Source organism: Heptranchias perlo, chromosome 4 (assembly GCF_035084215.1).
Source record: "Heptranchias perlo isolate sHepPer1 chromosome 4, sHepPer1.hap1, whole genome shotgun sequence".
Classification (NCBI taxonomy): domain Eukaryota; kingdom Metazoa; phylum Chordata; class Chondrichthyes; order Hexanchiformes; family Hexanchidae; genus Heptranchias; species Heptranchias perlo.
In genome coordinates, this window is record NC_090328.1 from 14,642,874 (window position 1) to 14,665,899 (window position 23,026).

The window sequence follows — 23,026 nt, forward strand, 5'->3', positions numbered from 1 at the left end:
TTAGTCCTTAAACATTAGAGTTAATGTTTAGTGTTAACCACCTTGTGTGTGTTTTTTCTAAAACCTTCTTTCACATGGCTAGAAACAAAATGACGGGACAGTGAAATGAAATATATCACTTCATCAGGAACCGGGCAGTATGGGAGTTAATATCAAAGCAGTCGATTTATCGCTGGATTTTAGTCCCATGACCAACTTCCTGCGACGGGTTTAATATGAAAATAAAAACGGGGAGGGATGTTAAAACGGGCTGCCGACTCGCTTTCACCCGTTTTACGCTATCATACAAAGTCAAAATCTGCTCCCAATTACTTTAAAGTGCGGTGACGATTGTAATGTAGGCAAATGCAACGGCCATTTTGTACACAGGAAGATCCCACAAGCCGCAACGAGATGAATTTTTGGCAGTATTGTTTTGAAGGAGGAATGCTGGCCCACTATACAATGAACGATTTCAGCCTCATTAGTATTTTACAGGTATTGGGATTCAGAAATACTGGTGCTTGACAGGAGTATAGACATGACGAGTTGGTTTAATATATTTCAGTGATCAATACAAATTTACAGCACTTGAGACATACAATTTTATTTTATTGCAAAAAAACACTTTATGAACTTTTATTTTATTTAAACGCAAGTTGAGTTATGGTATTTCACAGCACGGATATATCACTGGGACTAAGGCTTGGTACATCAAAGTTGTGAGACTTTTCATATCACCAACCCCTAATTGTTCCCTGAACAGTGCATATAAATATCATTTTAGTGCATCTTTCAACTTGAACACAGATCAAAGGTGCAATTTTAACCAAGTCACACCCTCCACCCTGGTCGAGAAACTGATGGCATCGGGTGCAAGGCTGGTTTTACGCTGAAATCAATGGAGAGTAATATTGGACTGGGTGTAAAACCGGCTTTCCACCTGATCCTGTGGGTTTCCCACCCAGCAAGTTCGGTTAAGATTCCCTCCCGCCAAGCTGACGATTTAAATATTGCACCTGGGATAGAATGGACCGCAAATACTTAAAAAAAAGGCTCAAAAGTTTATTTTTGCTTTACATTTTGTTTTTAAATCAAATGTGAAAATGAAAGGCTACGTTATAGTCCAGACGTTACTGTTGGAGTTATCAGCGGATGAACACTTAAGAGGTTTATATGGTACTCCGCAGTCTGCTGTTTAAAGTGGGGGGGGGGGGGGGTTTAACCAGTTTAGTTTAAACGAGTTAATGCTTCCGTTAGGCAGAGGACTATCATGTGACCACGTTAGCATTTGTCGACTGCAAAACCCCACGAGTCATTTCCAGCCTTGTAATTCAAAATGCAAATCATGCCCAGTTTGCCAATTGTTTTTTTTTAAAAAGTAGTTGCCACATTGTCATCATTTTAAAGTGATTTTTCAAACCCCGGCTTCACCCTCTGAACGCCTGTCGCAGTGCAGCTTGCTTTCCGACCATGTAACGCCTCTGCTCACTTAATCGGGCTTGTAACCAGGGCGGGCGAGTCGTAGGCGGAACACCGCGCGTGCAACGGTTGCTGCCAGAGGACCGCCGTTTCAGCAGCGATGAAGACAGCCGTTTCTGAGCGGGTTTTTTTGCAAGACAATTAGCCACTGGTCCTACTCAAAACGGAAGCGAGTGTCACTTCGCAGCCGTGTAAGAAAAAAAAGAATATCGAAATGTCAAGGACTTGGAAACCCACAATCTCGCCCCGTCGCCATAGCAATGGTGGAGCGGGAGTCGCACAATGGCGACGGGGCGCCCGCTCAGTTTTGGTGCATCGTGGGTGCCTGGCACAGAGGGGCTGGAGGGGAGGGGGGGGGGGGGAGGAGAGCAAAATGTGGAGCTGGACAGTTGATAGGTCAGCTTGGAAAATGGGGAGTATCCGATCTGTTGTAAGAGGACTCATTTCACTGGGGCCACAGCTTGAATATTGGAGCGTTTCAGAGCATTTACGAGCTTCCGATGCTCCAATATCCCGTACACTGTATGATATAGTGTATTGTACGTTAGGGGCATAGGAGGCAGGAGCAGGGGGAATTCAAATGGGTGACACCGTCTTGTTGGTCCCACCTCCTTTTAATGCCTCGGACTGTGAGGAGGTGGACACCCCACTTTCTATCCCCTGCATTTCCTTGCCTGCCCCTCCTACACCGGCAATTCACCCCAGGCCCCAAGGAAATTCTGGCCGGGGTCTTTGCTTTACATTGCTTCCTCTTTGATAATTACACGTTGCCTATTACTTTCAATCATTTTTAACTGCCTTTGACGACAGATTAGCCTCAATAAACTTTGGTCCCGAAGCAATGATGGCTTTTAAACTTAATAATGAAAGAATGAATGCCCTTAAATGTCAAAAATACACTTTGTGATAATTAATCACATAATTCTTGATATAATGTGATGTGAAAACTCAGGCCTCCATTTCCCCCCTCCCCCTCCCCGGCCTGGCAGAAAACAGGCTGGGGTGGGGGCAGTTAAAATGGAGTGGGGGAAGTTACCCACTCCTTTCCCACTCTGATCTGGCCGACTGCAATTTTAAATTTCAGGCAGTAAGGACACCCTCCTCAAGCCGGTGGGGTTCTTTTTAAATATGCAGATTGTCCACCAATGATGTCATCGGGGCTCCGATCTGCCATTTTAACCTAAGGCCTGAGCGTGACATCAGTGGTGGCTTCCCCGCCAAGGCAAAGCTAAACCTGCGGGGAACAGCAGCCAGGGTCAGAAGCGAGGTATGTTTTTACATTTTACTATAGTTTCATTCTGGGCCAAGAAGAGCAGGAGTGCTCCTCCAGGGCCCACAAGGAAACCTTGGGCCTCTCTTGCCCCGGACTCCCCCCTCACCCCTCACCCCCCCCCCCCTTGATGGGGATTCTCCTCCCAGAGACCGATAATGGATTTAATTTGTGCTGGGGACCATTCCTGCTGGTCCCTGGCGGTGGCCTCTTGCTGTCTAAATTATCGCTAATATATATATAAAATTTTATATACATGTATATTAAAATTGTCAGTATTACAATGTTGTAACATCCCTAGCATTTGTTGAACAATTTGTTGAAGAGAGCTTTTCCCAAATCCTCATTTACTCTGCAGCTGTGTTTGAATTTCTTTCAACGTTGCAGGTCTTTTAAATTGAAGCACGCAGCGTTAAGTTTGTTTCATTCTGATTCTAACACTCAGTGAAAATTCTGACCTCCGAATGCTGATTCAAAATAGGCTATCCGGCAGTGGACTGACCCAAGCTGATTTCAATCTCCAGAGTATCTTCTTTCTACCTGATCTTGCTGGGATATCTCGCTATGACACCCCCATCTGGGTTTTGAGGAAATTTCAGTTTAGTTCCAAACTGACTTCAGCGCCTGAGCGTGACTGGGGCCCTGTTACTAGATGAAAGCTGGAATGACAGTACAGGAGTGCAGTGCTGAATATGGTGGAATGTGTCCTTCAGAGACAAAGGCCTAGAAATGTGATGACTCGAGCCCGTTCCATAGTTTCAGAAGACTGCACAATTGATTCTCCACAGTTTTTCCTTAACTTCCAGACTTCGTATCAAAACTGCGATATTAAAGAATTACATCACTATAACTATTGTACACCATCCCACAGACTAATTAGGTGCACAATATAAAAGATGCAGTGACAGGGGTCAAATGCATGATCTACAATCAAGGCCAATTATGCGCTTTTAACTTCAACAGTGAAGACATGTTGCCAACAAATAATGGAAATCAACGTAGCACCGGTCCTCCCAACTAAACACCAATTATGATCGAAAATCTCGGGCAAAAATTTCCTCTGTGCACTGTGTGTTGCCAAATCTGAAAGGCCCTGAAGTTCGGTGGTCTCCCTCAGTAACTCCAATGGGAGCCTGGCGGAATCCCCCCCTCTTCCTTGAAAATATATGGCCAGTTGTAGCCCAGTTACGTCAGTTGTCTACTGTTTTCTTTGACGTTCTGGAGGCCCTTGTGGAATTTTAGAATCAAGAGCCGAAACTTTAATCCCCAGCCCCCCTCCCCGTTCAGCAGGAATGATGGTTGGGAGGGGTTAAAATGTAAAAATTCTACCACCCCCCCCCCACCCCGCTCCAACTTGCTGCCTTCCCGGCCATTGGAATTTTTACTGCCTCAATTCAGGTCATCGGCAAGACTCCTGCAAAAGGCAGGTGGGGGCTTGGTTAACGTTCAAAAGTCACGGCCCGTTGACGTCATCGCCACCATGACGTAGAATTAACTGAACGTCAGGGGAAGCCCCGAGCTGTCGGCTGCCCGGCAGCAGATCCAAGGCAGGAGGCGCCGACTGGCCAAGGTAAGTATTAAAGGGCTGCTCCTTTTAGAGTTCCGTGTGGGCCATGAGGAGCAGGAGGGCTCCCCGCCAGACCCGTTCGAGGAGTACTTGGGCCTCCCCAGCCCCGGCCTACCCCCACCCCTTCCCTTGATCCTGCTGGAACCCCCGACCTTCTACTGCTGGCCGCCGGCCAGGCAGTCAATTTGGGCTGGGTGTTAGGCGGGAGTCAGCGAAGACTTACTTAAATGAGGCCCTGTTGTTAAAGTTGAAGTCAAAGTGTTTACGATTTTGCTACAGTAACACACAGAAAGAAGCTGATAAGGACCTGCCAGGGAGAGTGGTTAAGGCAGAACAAAAAAAAACGGTCACGTTTTACTGATGGATTCCTGGGAAATCTGAGCCACGATTAGGATAAATTGATTATGGAGGCGTTTATGAGAGACTCAGGAAATCCCCTTGCATATCTTGTAAATAGAACCTTGGCAAGTGGAAAGCACCGCGAGTTCAAGCTTCTTATTGTTAGTTTAAACCACAATTAGCCTATAACGAAACCCATAATTATTTCACACCGCAGGATTCCTTTTGATTATAAAACGTAATTAAATTAAATAATTTAAAAAGGTTAAAATGTTTTATGCAGGCCGCGACGAAGAGTTGTCCAGGAATGAGCCTGCATAATCTGCGACCATTTGGCATTGGCAATTTAGTCTACAGAGGGTTTGTTTTTATTTGCTCTGTGCTCTCTTCCGTCGAGTTCAGTGGCTGGAGAATTTGAGAAACGCACCGATGGGCGACTGATGTGATCTTGACACTTGTTTACTTCAGTTCTGGCTGAATCAGTGTTGTCTCATAGATCTCAAAGTGGATTCCCTTTGATTTAGTTATCTTCATTACTGCTCCGTTCAGCTCTTCCTCTTGAAGTATTTTCAACAATCCCTGAACAATTAGCGATGGTCTGAAAAACACAACAAAAAATAAATCGGTTACTACACAAATATTTTCTCATGCACTTCCAGAAGCATCTCCTCGAGTAAAGAAGATCAAGGGACAATCTGATTGAGGTGTTTAAAATACTAAAAGGATTTGATAGGGTAGATAAGGAGAAAGTATTTCCTCTGGTGGTCGAAATCAAGAACATGGGGGACATAATAAAATTAGAATCAGGTCATTTAGGAGGGAAAAATCAGGCAGCACTTTTTCACACAAAAAGTAATAAAAATCTGTACTCTTTCTTCCCAAAAGGCTGTGGATGCTGGGACAATTGGAGCTTTCTAGACTGAGATCGGTAGATTTTTGTTAGGTAAGGATATCGAGGGATATGGAGCAAAGCAACGTAAATGGCGTTGAGGTGCAGATCAGCCATGATCTAATTGAAGGGCGGAGCAGGCCCGAGGGGTTGAACGGCCTACTCCTTATTTCTAATGTTCCTACAAGCTAATGGCCCTGCAATGGCAGGGCGTTTTCCTGCGCGTTTGCCGTGACCTGGGTCGGACTCCACGCGCGCACACACACACACACAACAGCTGAAAAAGGCTGTTTCATTGAAGCTTGTTATGAGCAGAAACTGGGAAAACCCCAGCCAAATTTCACAGCCTGTAGTATTTCAGTATTCGAAAAATTAAACTGTAGGTACAAACTGGTAAAAGGCAGGTTCAAGACTGATGTAAGGAAGCACTTTTTAAAATTCATTTTCAGGATGTAGGCGTCGCTGGCAAGTCCAGCATTTGTTGCCCATAACTAGCTGCCCTTGAGAAGGTGGTGGTGAGCCTTCTTCTTGAACTGCTGCATTCTTTGGAGCAGTTTGATACAACTTGCTAGGCCATTTCAGAGAGGAGTTAAGAGTCAACCATGTTGACTAGTAATCCAGGCCTCTGGATTACTAGTCCAGTAATATGACCGCTACACTAACACACCCACTTCTTCAGACAAGCAGCAATTAATGCCTGAAATGGCCTTCCAGGTGGGGTGGTGGAGGCGAAAACTCTGGAGTCATTGAAAGGCAGTCAGATGCTGTGAGGGGACGGTAGGTTTCCACGGCGGGACGGGCTAGATGGCCTCCCTCACCTGTGCTTTGTTTTCTTCATGAAATTTTAAAAATTGTAGTAACTGTACTCCTGACCAAAATGAACCCACATGCTGAGAATGAAATATAGAAACTATGGGGTAGAAAATAGTCTTGTGCAGTAGAGCAAAATAGGCGACAAGGAATCAGTTTTACACTTGGCCCAATTTTCTTATCCATTGATTTCAAAACCAAACAGGTTTGTCGGCCTCTGGAAAAGACTGGTTAATGTTTCAGGGGAGAGACCCTTAGACCTGATCTGATGAAGGGTCTCTATGAAAATATAAATGTATCTTTATTCTTTCAGATGCTAAGAAGCCTGTTGCAGATTTCCAGACTTTGAGAGATATATATATTTATTAAGCAGAGTAGATAAGAGTATTACTTCAAAAGTACACCTGGAAAGTGGGACTGGAGGATAGAAATATGAAATTAGTTAAATTAAATTTAGAAGAGATTTCAGGAAAAAAAATGTCTTTTAAAAAATGTTTTAAAACATCAAGTGGAATGTTGGCCTTTATCTCAAGGGGGCTGGAATAAAAAGGGGTGGAAGTTTTGTTACAGTTATATTAAGCTCTGGTTAGACCCCTTTTAGATTACTGCATTCAGTTCTGGGGCCTGCTCCCCAGGAAGGGTATACTGGCCTAGGAGGGGGTGCAGTGCAGATTCACCAGAATGATACCAGGGCTAAAAGGGTTATATTATGAGGACAGGTTGCTGAGTCTAGGCATGTATTCCCTCGAGTGAAGAAGATTTAGGGTTGATCTAATTGAGATGTTTAAAGGAATTGATAGTGTAGATCAAGATAAACTATTTCCTCAAGTGTAGGGGGGGGGGTGGCCGAATCCAGAACAAGGGGGCACAACCTTAAAATCAGAGCTAGGCCTTTCAAGAATAATGTCAGGAAGCACTTCTTCACACAAAGGGTAGTGGAAATCTGGAACTCTCTCCCCCAGAAAAGCTGCTGAGGCTGGGGGTCAATTGAAAATTTCAAAATTGAAATCGATAGATGTGTGTTAGGCAAGGGTATTAAAGGTTATGGAACCAAGGTAGGTAGGTGGAGTTAAGATACAGATCAGCCAGCCATGATCTAATTGAATGGTGGAACAGGCTTGAGGGGCTGAATGGCCTATTCCTGTTCCTATGTATCCACAGAGTAGTGAGTTATTATTTGTCAACTAGTCATTTTGTGAGCATTTCGTGTGTATTCAACCAGAGAGGGCATCACCAAAACCTGATGTGTCATCATCTGGCATCATGCGTAATTCCCAGCAGGGGGTTTCGGGAGGGATCCGGAGTGGGAACGTTAACAATGCCGGTAGTGGCATTCCCCGCACTCCCCCTCAAATCCGCCACGATCTGGGATTTTTGAATGCCAATCCCTCCACAGCCCGGGAAGCTCTCTTAAATAGAGAGCGACAGGACATCCAGATTCACCTGGGTTTGCAATTCTGCATCCTGCTTTCAACAGGCAGCTCAATGGCCTTCGCTGACACTTTCCCCCTCCTTTAACCGCCTGTTCACCGCTGCCTCCAGACGTCAGGTCCCAGATTTCAGGTGCTAACGGTGATGGCAAAAAGGAGAATTCTCTTGGCGGGAAAAATTGAGTGATTTTCCACAGAACATAATGCAAAAAAAAACGGGTGATTAACACCTCTGTTCCTGAAAGCCGAAAATACTAGGTCAGTGTTGAATCCTTTAATATGCTTTTAAGTTCCTATCTTTTTAATTTTGTCAGAATTGCAGAAAAAATTTCCAAAAAGGCTATGGTTCAGAGGTTCACAAACTGGCTATTCTTAACCACAGAAATCCCAAACCCAAGCCTAGTAAAGATTCGTACGGGGCAGAAGGAGGCCATTCAGCCCATCATGCTTGCGCCGGCTCTTTCAAAGAGCCATCCAATTAGTCCCACTCCCCTGCTCTTTCCCCATAGCCCTGCAAATTTTTCCTTTTCAAGTATATATCCAATTCCCTTTTGAAAGTTACTACTGAATCTGTTTCTACTACCCTTTCAGGCAGTGCATAACAAGTCGCTGTGAAAAAAGATTCTCCCCATCTTCCCTCAGGTTCTTTTGCCAATTACCTTAAATTTGTGTCCTCTGGTTATCGACCCTCCTGCCACTGGAAACAGTTTCTCCTTATTTACTCTAACAAAACTCTTTAGAATTTTGAGCACCTCTATTAAATCTTCCCATAACCTTCTCTGCTGTTAAGAGAACAATCCCAGCTTCTTCAGTCTCTCCACATCACTGAAGTCCCGCATCTCTGGTACCATTCTAGTAAATCTCCTCTGCAGCCTCTCCAAGTCCTTGACATCCTTCCTAAAGTGTGGTGCCTAGAATTAGACACAATATTCCAGCTAAGGCCTAACATGTATTGGTGACGCAGTTACAACTGTACTGACTCTTTGCGATGTACAACTTTCAGTGTTTCTAAGTGGTTCTAATGGAGCCAAGTGCAATATGTTAAAAAATTAAACTAAACCTTATTTCCAAACGCAGCAAAGTGGTTCTGATACTCAGACAAGTATTGGGCCTGCCCGCAAATCTGATCAACTAATTACGTCAGTGAACATACTAACAATTCATCACTTTAACCATTTCCAGCTTCCGGGCCCCAACCATCTCCTTTTCACCATGGATGTTCGGTCCCTCTACACCCCCATCCCCCACCATGGACGTTCGGTCCCTCTACACCCCCATCCCCCACCATGGACATCCAGTCCCTCGACACCCCCATCCCCCACCATGGACATCCAGTCCCTCCACACCTCCATCCCCCACCATGGACGTGCAGTCCCTCTACACCTCCATCCCCCACCATGGACATCCAGTCCCTCTATACCCCCAGCCCCCACCATGGACATCCAGTCCCTCCACACCTCCATCCCCCACCATGGACATCCAGTCCCTCTACACCCCCATCCCCCACCATGGACATCCAGTCCCTCTACACCCCCATCCCCCACCATGGACGTTCGGTCCCTCTACACCCCCATACCCCACCATGGACATCCAGTCCCTCTACACCTCCATCCCCCACCATGGACATCCAGTCCCTCTACACCCCCATCCCCCACCATGGACATCCAGTCCCTCTACACCCCCATCCCCCACCATGGACATCCAGTCCCTCTACACCTCCATCCCCCACCATGGACATCCAGTCCCTCTACACCCCCATCCCCCCACCAAGGACATCCAGTCCCTCTACACCTCCATCCCCCACCATGGACATCCAGTCCCTCTACACCCCCATCCCCCCACCATGGACATCCAGTCCCTCTACACCTCCATCCCCCACCATGGACATCCAGTCCCTCTACACCTCCATCCCCCACCATGGACATCCAGTCCCTCTACACCCCCATCCCCCACCATGGACATCCAGTCCCTCTACACCCCCATCCCCCACCATGGACGTTCGGTCCCTCTACACCCCCATACCCCACCATGGACATCCAGTCCCTCTACACCCCCATCCCCCACCATGGACATCCAGTCCCTCTACACCTCCATCCCCCACCATGGACATCCAGTCCCTCTACACCCCCATCCCCCCACCATGGACATCCAGTCCCTCTACACCCCCATCCCCCCACCATGGACATCCAGTCCCTCTACACCCCCATCCCCCCACCATGGACATCCAGTCCCTCTACACCCCCATCCCCCCACCATGGACATCCAGTCCCTCTACACCCCCATCCCCCACCATGGACATCCAGTCCCTCTACACCTCCATCCCCCACCATGGACATCCAGTCCCTCTACACCCCCATCCCCCACCATGGACATGGAGTCCCTCTACACCCCCATCCCCCACCATGGACGTTCGGTCCCTCTACACCCCCATACCCCACCATGGACATCCAGTCCCTCTACACCCCCATCCCCCACCATGGACATCCAGTCCCTCTACACCTCCATCCCCCACCATGGACATCCAGTCCCTCTACACCCCCATCCCCCCACCATGGACATCCAGTCCCTCTACACCCCCATCCCCCCACCATGGACATCCAGTCCCTCTACACCCCCATCCCCCCACCATGGACATCCAGTCCCTCTACACCCCCATCCCCCCACCATGGACATCCAGTCCCTCTACACCCCCATCCCCCACCATGGACATCCAGTCCCTCTACACCTCCATCCCCCACCATGGACATCCAGTCCCTCCACACCTCCATCCCCCACCATGGACATCCAGTCCCTCTACACCTCCATCCCCCCACCATGGACATCCAGTCCCTCTACACCTCCATCCCCCACCATGGACATCCAGTCCCTCTACACCTCCATCCCCCACCATGGACATCCAGTCCCTCTACACCTCCATCCCCCACCATGGACATCCAGTCCCTCTACACCTCCATCCCCCACCATGGACATCCAGTCCCTCCACACCTCCATCCCCCACCATGGACATCCAGTCCCTCTACACCTCCATCCCCCACCATGGACATCCAGTCCCTCTACACCCCCATCCCCCACCATGGACATCCAGTCCCTCTACACCTCCATCCCCCACCATGGACATCCAGTCCCTCTACACCCCCATCCCCCCACCATGGACATCCAGTCCCTCTACACCCCCATCCCCCCACCATGGACATCCAGTCCCTCTACACCCCCATCCCCCCACCATGGACATCCAGTCCCTCTACACCCCCATCCCCCACCATGGACATCCAGTCCCTCTACACCCCCATCCCCCCACCATGGACATCCAGTCCCTCTACACCCCCATCCCCCCACCATGGACATCCAGTCCCTCTACACCTCCATCCCCCACCATGGACATCCAGTCCCTCTACACCCCCATCCCCCACCATGGACATCCAGTCCCTCTACACCTCCATCCCCCACCATGGACATCCAGTCCCTCTACACCCCCATCCCCCCACCATGGACATCCAGTCCCTCTACACCCCCATCCCCCCACCATGGACATCCAGTCCCTCTATACCCCCATCCCCCCACCATGGACATCCAGTCCCTCTACACCTCCATCCCCCACCATGGACCCTAGTTTTCTCTATACCTCCATCCCCCACCAGGAAGGCCTGCCTCCGCTTCTTCCTTAAACGTGGTCCAACCAGCCCCCATCGACCGCATCCTCCTCCGCCTGGCTGAACTTGTTCTCACATTGAAACACAAGCCAGAAAAAAGAGAGTTCTGATGAGAGGTCATCGTCCTAAAATTGTTTCTTTCTCCATAGCTGCTCTCCGACCTGCTGAGTGTTTCTGTTTTTATTTAAAAGTAAAAGTGCTGTCTATTTTTGGTCAGCTGTCGGAAGAGGTTTTCCTTAACCTTCCTTTGTTAGTTCTGCTGAAAGAGCTCAACACAAAGCGTTAACCCAGCCTTTTCTATTTTCAAGATGTCGATGGACGTGCTATAATAATAATAAGACAGTGGAATTATAAAGAATCGTTGAACCTAGAGCAGTGCGCTATTCTCTGCCGAGCTACAGTCATTGGCATCTACATTAGGCCACATCAGACTCTGGTGCGACCTGATGCAGATTGTGGTTAATCTACTACAAATCCTCTAGGCGTTTTTTTTTAAACCTTCATTGACCGCACAACCAAGTTTATGAGTTAAGCGTGCTCATTACAGTTGCCACCAGCTCCAGCCTATTGTTACTCTACACCTTGAACCTGGTTTGCACTCGTTTCGACACACGCGCATCAGCACAGATGCTGAGCCAAAGTCAATACTACAGAAGAAAGTAGCACAGTGCCAAAGCTTTATGTCGTGCCTTCATGCTCTGATGTGATTGTTGGATAGTTTTGCGCTTAGAGATGAGGGATTTTATTATGGACATGGACTATTTCAATATTCCTCTGGCCGGCTTCCCACCTTCCTCCCTCCGTAAACTTCAGCTCGTCCAAAACTCTGCTGCCCGTATTCTAACATTCTCCAAGTACCGTTCATCCTTCTCCCCTGCGCTCGCTGACCTACAGTGGCTCCCAGCTCAGCAACGCCTCGAATTTTAAATTCTCATCCTTGTGCTCAAGTGGCCGCACCCCTCCCTAACTCTCTAACCTCCTCAAGCCTTACAACCCTCCAAGATCTCTGCGTTCCTCCAATTTCTGGCCTCTTGTGCATCCCCGATTTCCATCGCCCCACCACTGGTGGCCGTGCCTTCAGCTGTCTAGATTCTAAACCTCTCCTCCTCTCTACCTCTCTCTCCTCCTTTAAGATGCTCCTTAAAACCTACCTCTTTGACCTACCCTAATATCTCCTTATGTGGCTTGATGTCAAATCTTGTCTGATAATGTTCGTGAAGCACCTTGGGACGTTTTACTATATTAAAGGCTCTATATAAATGCCCTCCCCTTTCAGCATTCCGGTGGGACTAATCCCTCCACCCTGGTCCACTCTTCAATCACCCCCAACATCCACTCCCCTTCCCGTGCGAGCGAGCGCAGGAGATGCAACACCTGCCCTTTCACCTCCTCCCTTCTCAATGTCCAAGGCCTCAAAACACTCCTTCTAGGTGAAACGACAATTTAATTGTCCTTCTTTCAATTTAGTGTATTGTATTCTCTGCTCACGATACAGTCTCCTCTACAATGAGGAGACCAAAACACAGATTGGGTGATCGCTTTGCTGAACACCTCCAGTCTGTCCAGAAGCGTGACCCTGGTCTTCCTGTCACTTGCCATTTTAATTCTCCGTCCCACTCCTGCTCTGACCTCTTACACCGCTCCAATGAAGTTTAACAGAAGCTCGAGGAACAGCACCTCATCTTTCCATTAGGCACTTTACAACCTTCCGGACTCAACACTGATTTCAATAATTTCAGATCATAACCACTGCTCCCATTTCCTCAGACAGCAGGTGCTGGTAATGGTTCTGCTGTTGCCATTTACAGTTCCTCTAGACCCATCTTTTGTTCCGTTACTTGTCCCACTACCACCCTCCTTGCCTTGCACCATCATCCCTTTTGTCATTTACTCGGTTAATCCCGGGGATGAGGGGGCGGACATATGAGGAGAGGTTGAGTAGATTGGGACTCTACTCATTGGAGTTCAGAAGAATGAGAGGCGATCTTATTGAAACATATAAGATTGTGAAGGGGCTTGATCGGGTGGATGCGGTAAGGATGTTCCCAAGGATGGGTGGAACTAGAACTAGGGGGCATAATCTTAGAATAAGGGGCTGCTCCTTCAAAACTGAGATGAGGAGAAACTTCTTCACTCAGAGGGTGGTAGGTCTGTGGAATTTGCTGCCCCAGGAAGCTGTGGAAGCTCCATCATTAAATAAATTTAAAGCAGAAATAGACAGTTTCCTAGAAGTAAAGGGAATTAGGGGTTACGGGGAGCGGGCAGGAAATTGGACATGAATTTAGATTTGAGGTTAGGATCAGATCAGCCATGATCTTATTGAATGGCGGAGCGGAGCAGGCTCGAGGGGCCGATTGGCCTACTCCTGCTCCTATTTCTTATGTTCTTATGTAATCACTCCTGCCCTCCACTCCATCACTGACCTTTCCCTTTTGTTCTTTCCTCCCTTCCTCACCCCCCTCCCCTTTCTTCCCTGCCTCTGTACTTGCTTATAAACTGTTAAATCTCTAACTTCTTCCAGTTCTGACGACAGGTCAGCGACCTGAAACGTTAACTCTCTTTCTTGCTCCCCGGATGCTGCCGGACTTGCTGAGTGTTTCCGAGCATTTTCTGTTTTTATATAAACGCAAGCTGTTGCTGCTGCTGCGTGCACCATTTTCCAGCTTTTTTCCAACCATAGAGTCATAGAGTTATACAGCACGGATAGAGGCCCTTCGGCCCATCATGTCCGCGCCGGCCATCAGCCCTGTCTACTCTAATCCCATATTCCAGCATTTGGTCCGTAGCCTTGTATGCTATGGCATTTCAAGTGCTCATCCAAATGCTTCTTGAATGTTGTGAGGGTTCCTGCCTCTACAACCCTTTCAGGCAGTGAGTTCCAGACTCCAACCACCCTCTGGGTGAAAAAGTTCTTTCTCAAATCCCCTCTAAACCTCCCGCCTTTTACCTTGAATCTATGTCCCCTTGTTATAGTACCCTCAACGAAGGGAAAAAGCTCCTTAGTATCCATCCTATCTGTGCCCCTCATAATTTTGTACACCTCAATCATGTCCCCCCTCAGCCTCCTCAGCCTCAACCAGCGTCAGTAGCAAAGACACACTGATCAAACTCAGAGGGAGTAAGGTGGACAGTTCCAGAATCGATTAAAAAGGACCCCTTGGGAATGTTTCAGAACCTGATGAGGAATAGCAGTGGACAGTTTCAGTCTGCTTGATGTCAATGGGAAAGAAAATAGACCAGAATGTAAAATGGGTGGGTGATTCACTGACGTCTGTTTTGCATTAATGCCCAAAACTAATTTGTACGCTTATTTCCTCTGGTGAGCAATTTTAACCTAACCTGCTAGTCGGGAAACTGACGGGATCGGGTGCAACACTAGATTTTGCACCCCGCCTGATTTTACCCTCCATCAGAGTCAATATTGGCCGGGTGCAAAACCAGCATTCCACCCAATCCCATAGGTTGAAATTACCCCCAGACAAACCGGAGTAGGCCATTCAGCCCCTCGAGCCTGTTCCGCCATTCAATGAGATTACAGCCATGATCATTTTGAATGGCGGAGCAGGCCCGAAGAACCAAATGGCCTACTCTTGCTCCTATTTTCTACGTTTAGATCACGGCTGATCTGTACCTCAATTTCATTTACCCGGCTTTTTTCTCATATCCCTTTAAATCCGTAACTAACAAAAAGCTATCGACCTCAGGCTTGAAAATTTCAATTTCCCAGCGTCCACAGCTTTTTGGGGGAAGAGTTTTCCAGATTTCCTTAACCCTCTGTGTGAAAAAGTGCTGCTTGGCTGTTTGGTGAAGAGCATCATGATAGAGTAAACCCCCACCCCCCCCCCAACTTGGGGAAAGTGGGTAGGGGGCTTATACTTCAAAGCCACTCACTTCCTATCAGACATTTTAGTTTATTACGTTACTTTTTCACCTCTCAAAAAGTACTTACTCTAATATTCCGTAATGCTGCATCATCATTTTGACGGAGTCTTTGAATTTGTAATATTTTCCCATCATTTCCTCACAATTCACAGAGTTCAGAAGTGGAGTATCCACAAAAGCCGGACAAATGGTGTTGATCCGAACTCCGTAGCCTGAGAGCATTGATGTTGCCTGAAAGGAAAACCACTGGAGAGTTACCATCCACCGTACAATGTGGTCCCACTGAGCACATCTTACACATCAGGCTGGGCGCCCTGTGAAGGCCCCTGGGAGTCCTGGAGCAAGCTGAAGACAGGAGCTGAGTGCTCTTTCACCCCACCAGAATACTGAGAAATTATTTGGTTTTTGGGATTCTTTGGGGGCGGGGGGGGTCGTTGGCAAGGCAGCCGTTTATTCCCCATCCCTAGTTGCCCCTTGAGAAGGTGGTAGTGGTTCGCTTTTTTTTTTAAAAAGAAAGCTGCTGCAGTCAACGAAGGTACTCTCACAATGCTGTGAGGCTCGGAGTTCCAGGATTTTGGGGACCTTCTGGATGCCAATCTCCATCAGCAGCTAGAAGGCCCCGATCTCAAAAGCCTGCAGCTGCGTTTACATTTCCTGCCCATTCTGCCAGTACTAGGCCCTACCAGGGCCATACTAAGCAATGCAGCCCCAGGTCATCACTGCCGGAATTCCTCAGGGCAGCGTCCTTGGACCAACAATCCTCAATTGCTTCATCAATAACAATCCCTCTGTCATATGGTCAGGTATGAGGCTGTTTGCTGGCGATTCTACAGCGGTAATAGCCCAGGACAGGAAATCCTGGCACCCCAGCGCCTGGTGGTGAGGGGCAGGAAAATCTGCCCTTATATTTCCAATTTGAAAACATTAAGATCCAATACATTGAGGGGGGAGACCGAGTGGCATGGCAGGTTAGACACTGGCCTTTTCCTTCTGGAACCTGGGTTCAAATCCAATCCAAGTAAACGGCATGAGAAGTTTCTCCGTCAAGGATCCTACGTGAAATGGGTTTTTGGCAGTCTCGATCCTGATTCTTGAGGGAATGGGCCTCCAATTCAACATGAAATCAGCATTCTCACTCACAACAGGACAGCTGATGTGGAGAATGAAAAAATGTCACATGATGCAATGGGGATTGCCAGTCTGAGGTTAGGGCTAAGCCTTGTTGGTGCGGCAGAATGAAGAAATCTTTAGTCTGCATCTAGCAATTGAGAGGAATGTTCTATTCCCTGGCACCAATATCTTGAGCACAAAGTCGCGCACAATACTAAAGTCATAAAGAAATTTAAAACACTGATTCCACCTGACCACAGCAAAATGTTAATACGAACAGCAAAGACACACACGGAGATAATAATGACAATGGGAGAAAAATAATGACTTGAGTGTACTTACTGCTATAGCCCTGGTGAATCCAACCACACCATGTTTTGTGGCTGTGTACACTGGTCCATGTGGTGCTGGGAATATACCTGAATGGATATACAAAAACACTAGAATGGATTAAACAACAACACAGTGTTCAGTTCCATTCGCAACCCCTCAAATAATGAAGCAGTCCGAGCCCGCATGCAGCAAGACCTGGACAACATCCAGGCTTGGGCTCATAAGTGGCAAGTAACATTCGCGCCAGATAAGTGCCAGGCAATGACCATCTCCAACAAGAGAGAGTCTAACCACCTCCCCCTGACATTCAACGGCAACCTCCCCCTGACATTCAACGGCATTACCATCGCCAAATCCCCCACCATCAACATCCTGGGGGTCACCATTGACCAGAAACTTAACTGGACCAGCCATATAAATACTGTGGCTACTAGAGCAGGTCAGAGGCTGGGTATTCTGTGGCGAGTGACTCACCTCCTGACTCCCCAAAGCCTTTCCACCATCTACAAGGCACAAGTCAGGAGTGTGATGGAATACTCCCCACTTGCCTGGATGAGTGCAGCTCCAACAACACTCAAGAAGCTCGACACCATCCAAGATAAAGCAGTCCGCTTGATTGGCACCCCATCCACCACCCTGAACATTCACTCCCTTCACCACCGGCGCACCGTGGCTGCAGTGTGCACTATCCACAGGATGCACTGCAGCAACTCGCCAAGGCTTCTTCGACAGCACCTCCCAAACCCGCGACCTCTACCACCTAGAAGGACAAGAGCAGCAGGCACATGGGAACAACACCACCTGCACGTTCCCCTCCAAGTCACACACCATCCCGACTTGGAAATATATCGCCGTTCCTTCATTGTCGCTGGGTCAAAATCCTGGAACTCCCTTCCTAACAGCACTGTGGGAGAACAGTCACCACATGGACTGCAGCGGTTCAAGAAGGCGGCTCACCACCACCTTCTCAAGGGCAATTAGGGATGGGCAATAAATGCTGGCCTCGCCAGCGACGCCCACATCGGGTGAACGAATAAAAAAAAACAACTATGACTTGCATTTATATAGTGCCTTTAATGAAGTAAAACGTTCTAAGGAGATATTAGGGCAGCTGGCCAAAAAGGTAGGTTTTTAGGAACGTCTTAAAGGAGGAGAGGGAGGTGGAGAGATAGAGAAGTTTAGGGAGGGAATTCCAGAGCTTAGGGCCCAGGCAGCTGAAGGCACGGCCGCCAATGGTGGAGCGATGAAAATCGGGGATGCGCAAGAGGCCAGAATTGGAGGAGCGCAGAGATCTCGGAGGATTGTAGGGCTGGAGGAGGTTACAGAGTAAGGGAGGGGCGAAGCCATGGAGGGATTTGAAAACAAGGATGCCTGAAATATGAACACCAAATACTGGTTACACAACTCTGAAACCAAACATTCTATTACTACGGTCATGTGTGTGTGCGCGTATATGATCTCACATCTGTGCATACTTCTTGTCAACCTTTTCCATTATAAATTGGGGCTGTTTTCATTAGAACAGAGGAGATTTCAGAGTGGTTCGATAGGTGTTTAAAATTGTGATGGGGTGGGATGGGGTGGATAGAAACAAACTGTTTCTCATCTTGAAGAGTCGAGAACATGGAGACATAGATGTAAGATTAAACACAAGAGATTTAGGAGACAGAGCGGGAGAAATATTTTTACACAAAGGAACAACGCACTACCAGAATTAGTCGACTTCTGAGGATAGGTTAGATAGGTGGTTGAAGGCAATGGGAATAAAGGGATACAATAACAGGTTGGGCACATGGGATTAGGAATGTGAAATTAACAGCTCAGAGACTGAGAAGGAAGGGTAAATTAGAGAGGGTGAATTCAATGTCAAATCAGGTACAGAAACAAAGAGGGAAAGAAAGATTGGATTAAGAGAGAAAAAAGAAACAGAAAAGAAAAAGTAAATTTTAAAAAAATGTTTACATTTTTAAAATTTCCAACAATTAATACCTGAAGGAATGAGACTCCACACTCATAATAGTTAATTTTCAGTGCCAGAAAGGTTGATGTAGTTAATACTTATCACATCGTTAAAAGGGTACTTACACTTCAAATGACAAGACCTAACTTTCCGTGGCACGTTTACATAAGAACATAAGAACATAAGAAATTGGAGCAGGAGTAGGCCAATCGGCCCCTCGAGCCTGCTCCGCCATTCAATAAGATCATGGCTGATCTGATCCCAACCACAAATCTAAAGAACACAAGAAGTCGGAGCAGGACCCGGCCACATAGCCCCTGGGCCCTCTCCGCCACCCACAGGGCATTGACCGATCCGAACTCAGCTTCATGTCCAATTTCCTGCCCGCTCCCCATAACCCCTAATTCCCTTTACTTCTAGGAAACTGTCTATTTCTGTTTTAAATTTATCTAATGATGTAGCTTCCACAGCTTCCTGGGGCAGCAAATTCCACAGACCTACCACCCTCTGAGTGAAGAAGTTTCTCCTCATCTCAGTTTTGAAAGAGCAGCCCCTTATTCTAAGATTATGCCCCCTAGTTCTAGTTTCACCCATCTTTGGGAACATCCTTACTGCATCCACCCGATCAAGACCCTTCACAATCTTATATGTTTCAATAAGATCGCCTCTCATTCTTCTGAACTCCAATGAGTAGAGTCCCAATCTACTCAACCTCTCCTCATATGTCCGCCCCCTCATCCCCGGGATTAACCGAGTGAACCTTCTTTGTACTGCCTCGAGAGCAAGTATGTCTTTTCTTAAGTATGGAGACCAAAACTGTATGCAGTATTCCAGGTGCGGTCTCACCAATACCTTATATAACTGCAGCAATACCTCCTTGTTTTTATATTCTATCCCCCTAGCAATAAAAGCCAACATTCCGTTGGCTTTCTTGATCACCTGCTGCACCTGCATACCAACTTTTTGATTTTCTTGCACTAGGACCCGTGCAAATACGGCAACATCACCCCATTCAATGCATTTCAATGATGAGTTGGACAGCGAGATTCCGTTTGAGAAGCTAATGGTGAAGCAGTGCATCTCGGACAGCAACTTTTGGATATCCGTGTTTAACCGCGCATCTGCTCCTCCCCTGAAGTTGTTGTACTATTTACGCATAAATAGTGGCGAACGCCATTAGCCTCACCATTATTTTGACAGCATAATCTGGCCCATTACTGATTTAATTACAACGATTGTGATATGTTGCTAGGCACGGTAGTGTAGTATACTGATTAGGGTATTAGACTAGGAACCCAGAGGTTATAAACTCTCAATCCCACCATGGCCGGTAGTGAAACTGAATTCAATAAATAGGGTCCTAAAATGAGCCCTAAAAGCTGCTGGATTGCTGTGAAAACCCAACTAGTTTGCTAATATCCTTCAGAAAGAGGAACTTGCTACTCCTAGCCTACACATGACTTCAGCCCCACAACATGCTTGACAATGCTTTCAAGCAAGTCCCTCTGTTGTAAAAATAATCACTGAGACAACTCAGGGCGGGCAATCAATATGGCTTCGCCAGTGTCCCCACATCCCAAGAGTACATGAACTTACTCAACACTTCTGTATAAAACTGTCTGTCTGCCAAAACAGAGGCTTTAGCCTTTCTATTTAAATAGATTAATGCCTCCGTTAAAGTAGCAGGTCGGCTTGTTCCACATAAATACAATAAAAGGGGGCGATTTGGAGGTCCCTGCTCTCAGCAGAAGGGAATGCTTGTTTTTTCTGCGCTCTCTGCCATCACATTCTGCGGCTGCAGGATCACAAAATTACCTCTTCGCTGTTCGTACATCAATATGGCACAGTGTAGTTTCTAGGTTCATATTATAAAGTAGAAGGGTATAGCAACATCTTCAGGCAGTGCAGCACTCCCTCAGCACTGCTAACATCATCAACTTGTATTTGCACCTTTAATGCAGGAAAACAACCCAAAGTGCTTCACTTGGATGCCAAGCCAAAGAAGACAAGGTAGGTCAGCAAGGTCAGCAAGCGATAGGTGAGTGGGACTTGGTGTAGGATAGTATACAGGCAGCAGAGTTTTTGCATGAGCTGAAGTTTACGGAGGGTGGCGGTTGGGAGGCTTGCTAGAAGAATCTGGAGGTGACAAAGGCATGAATGAGCATTTCAGCAACAGTTGGGATGAGGTAGGGGTGGAGGCAGGTGATGTTACTGAGGTGGAAGTAGGTGGTCTTTGTGATGGAAAGGTTATGGGATCAGAAGCTCAGCTTGAGGTTGAATAGGACACCAAGGTTGTGAACAGTCTGGTTCAGCCTTAGATAGTGGCCGGGCAGGGGCGCGGAATTAACGGCAAGGACCTAACACAATGGCTTCAATCTTCCATGGATTTACGAAAGGGAAATCATGTTTGACAATCCTACTGGAGTTCTTTGAGGATGTAACTCGTAGAATAGATAAGGGGGAACCAGTGGATGTGATGTATTTGGATTTTCAAAAGGCATTCGATAAGGTCACACACAGGAGGTTGGTAAACATCGTTATAGCACATGGAATTGGGGGTAATATACTGGCATGGATTGAGAATTGGTTAACAGACAGAAAACAGAGTAGGATTAAACGGGTCTTTTTCAGGTTGGCAGACTGTGACTAGTGGGATACCGCAGGGCCGCAGCTATTCACAATACATATCAATGATTTGGATGAGGGGACCAAGTGTAATATTTCTAAGTTTGCTGATGACACAAAACTAGGTGGGAATGTGAGTTGTGAGGAGGATGCAAAGAGGCTTCAAGGGGATTTAGACAGGCTATGGGAGTGGGCAAGAACATGGCAGATGGAATATAATGTGGAAAATTGTGAAGTTATCCACTTTGGTAGGAAAAACAGAAATGCAGAGTATTTTTTAAATGGTGAGAGATTGGGAAATGTTGATGTTCAAAGGGACCTGGGTGTCCTTGTGCATGAGTCACTGAAAGCTAACATGCAGATGCAGCAAGCAATTAGGAAGGCAAATAGGTATGCTCGCCTTTATTACAAGAGGATTTGAGTACATGAGTAAAGATGTCTTACTGCAATTATATAGGGCCTTGGTGAGACCGCACCTGGAGTATTGTGTACAATTCTGGTCTCCTTACCTAAGAAAGGATATACTTGCCATGGAGGGAGTGCAACGAAGGTTCACCAGACCGATTCCTGGGATGGCGGGATTGTCGTATGAGGAGAGATTGAGTAGACTAGGCCTGCATTCTCTAGAGTTTAGAAGAATGAGAAGTGATCTCATTGAAACATACAAAATTCTTACAGGGCGCGAGAGGGTAGATGCAGGGAAGATGTTTCCCCTGGCTGGAGAGTCTAGAACCAAGGGTCACAGTCTCAGAATAAAGGGTAGGCCATTTAGGACTGAGATGAGGAGAAATTTCTTCACTCAGAGGGTGGTGAATCTTTAGAATTCTCCACCCCAGAGGGCTGTGGAGGCTCAGTCATTGAGTACATTCAAAACAGAGATTGATAGATTTCTAGATATTAAAGGCATCAAGGGATATGGGGATAGTGCAGGAAAATGGCGTTGAGGTAGAAGATCAGCCATGATCTTGATGAATGGCGGAGCAGGCTCGAGGGGCTAGATGGCCTACTCCTGCTCCTATTCCCTATGTTCTTATGTTCCAAATGCTAATTTGAGGAAATTACGACAAGCAGTCTGACAACAGAGGCAGTGGCGGGAACGAGAAGGGTGGTAGGGAGTTACGGTTGGGTGTCGTTAGCGTACATGTGGAAGCTGACTCCATGTCTGCAGATGATATCGCCAAGGGGCAGCATGTAGTTGAGGAGGAGGAAGTGGCCAAGGATGAATCTTTGGGGGGACTCCAGAGATAATGCTATTAGGGGCAGGAAGAGACAAGGTTTCTGGAGATGTTCTGGCTACGAACAGATGGGTAAAAGTGGAACGAAGTGAGGACAGTCCCAATGAGATGGACAATAGTCGTAGGAGGTCGATAGCATGGTCAACTGTGTCAAAGGCTGTTGAAAGGCTGAGGAGGATAAGGAGAGATAGTGCAACATGGTCATTGGTGAATTTGGCTGCAACAGACTATTCCTTGTGGGTCCCCATTAGCTGCAGCACTGGTTCTCGCTCAGTCTCATATCCTCAATCTTTGCTCCCATCTTAGCAATCTGGACATCTGCCGTCACTGTTTTCTGTCGTGCAAAGCCTGAACCTATTGCACTCAACTGTAAACAGCTGGCGTGTGCATTGGAAAAACCTACATAGCATGACTCATACCAAAAAACAAATATCCTGTAGTAGCTAGTGCTTAGAGATCAAATCG

The 23,026-nt window shown here is 47.2% G+C and overlaps 1 protein-coding gene across 1 annotated transcript in view; it reads right to left on the minus strand.

Moving 5' to 3' along the window:
• Window positions 1-515: 515 nt before the first annotated feature.
• The window catches only part of hpgd (15-hydroxyprostaglandin dehydrogenase), a 50,751-nt gene continuing 28,240 nt past the window's right edge, over window positions 516-23,026 (minus strand). Inside the window, exons 5-7 of the mRNA XM_067982506.1 lie at window positions 16,751-16,827; window positions 15,366-15,529; window positions 516-5,235 (exon numbers count right to left, since the gene is read on the minus strand). Of these exons, the coding sequence (XP_067838607.1) occupies window positions 5,097-5,235; window positions 15,366-15,529; window positions 16,751-16,827 (380 nt within the window). The 3' untranslated portion in view covers window positions 516-5,096. The remainder of the gene's footprint in view (window positions 5,236-15,365; window positions 15,530-16,750; window positions 16,828-23,026) is intronic.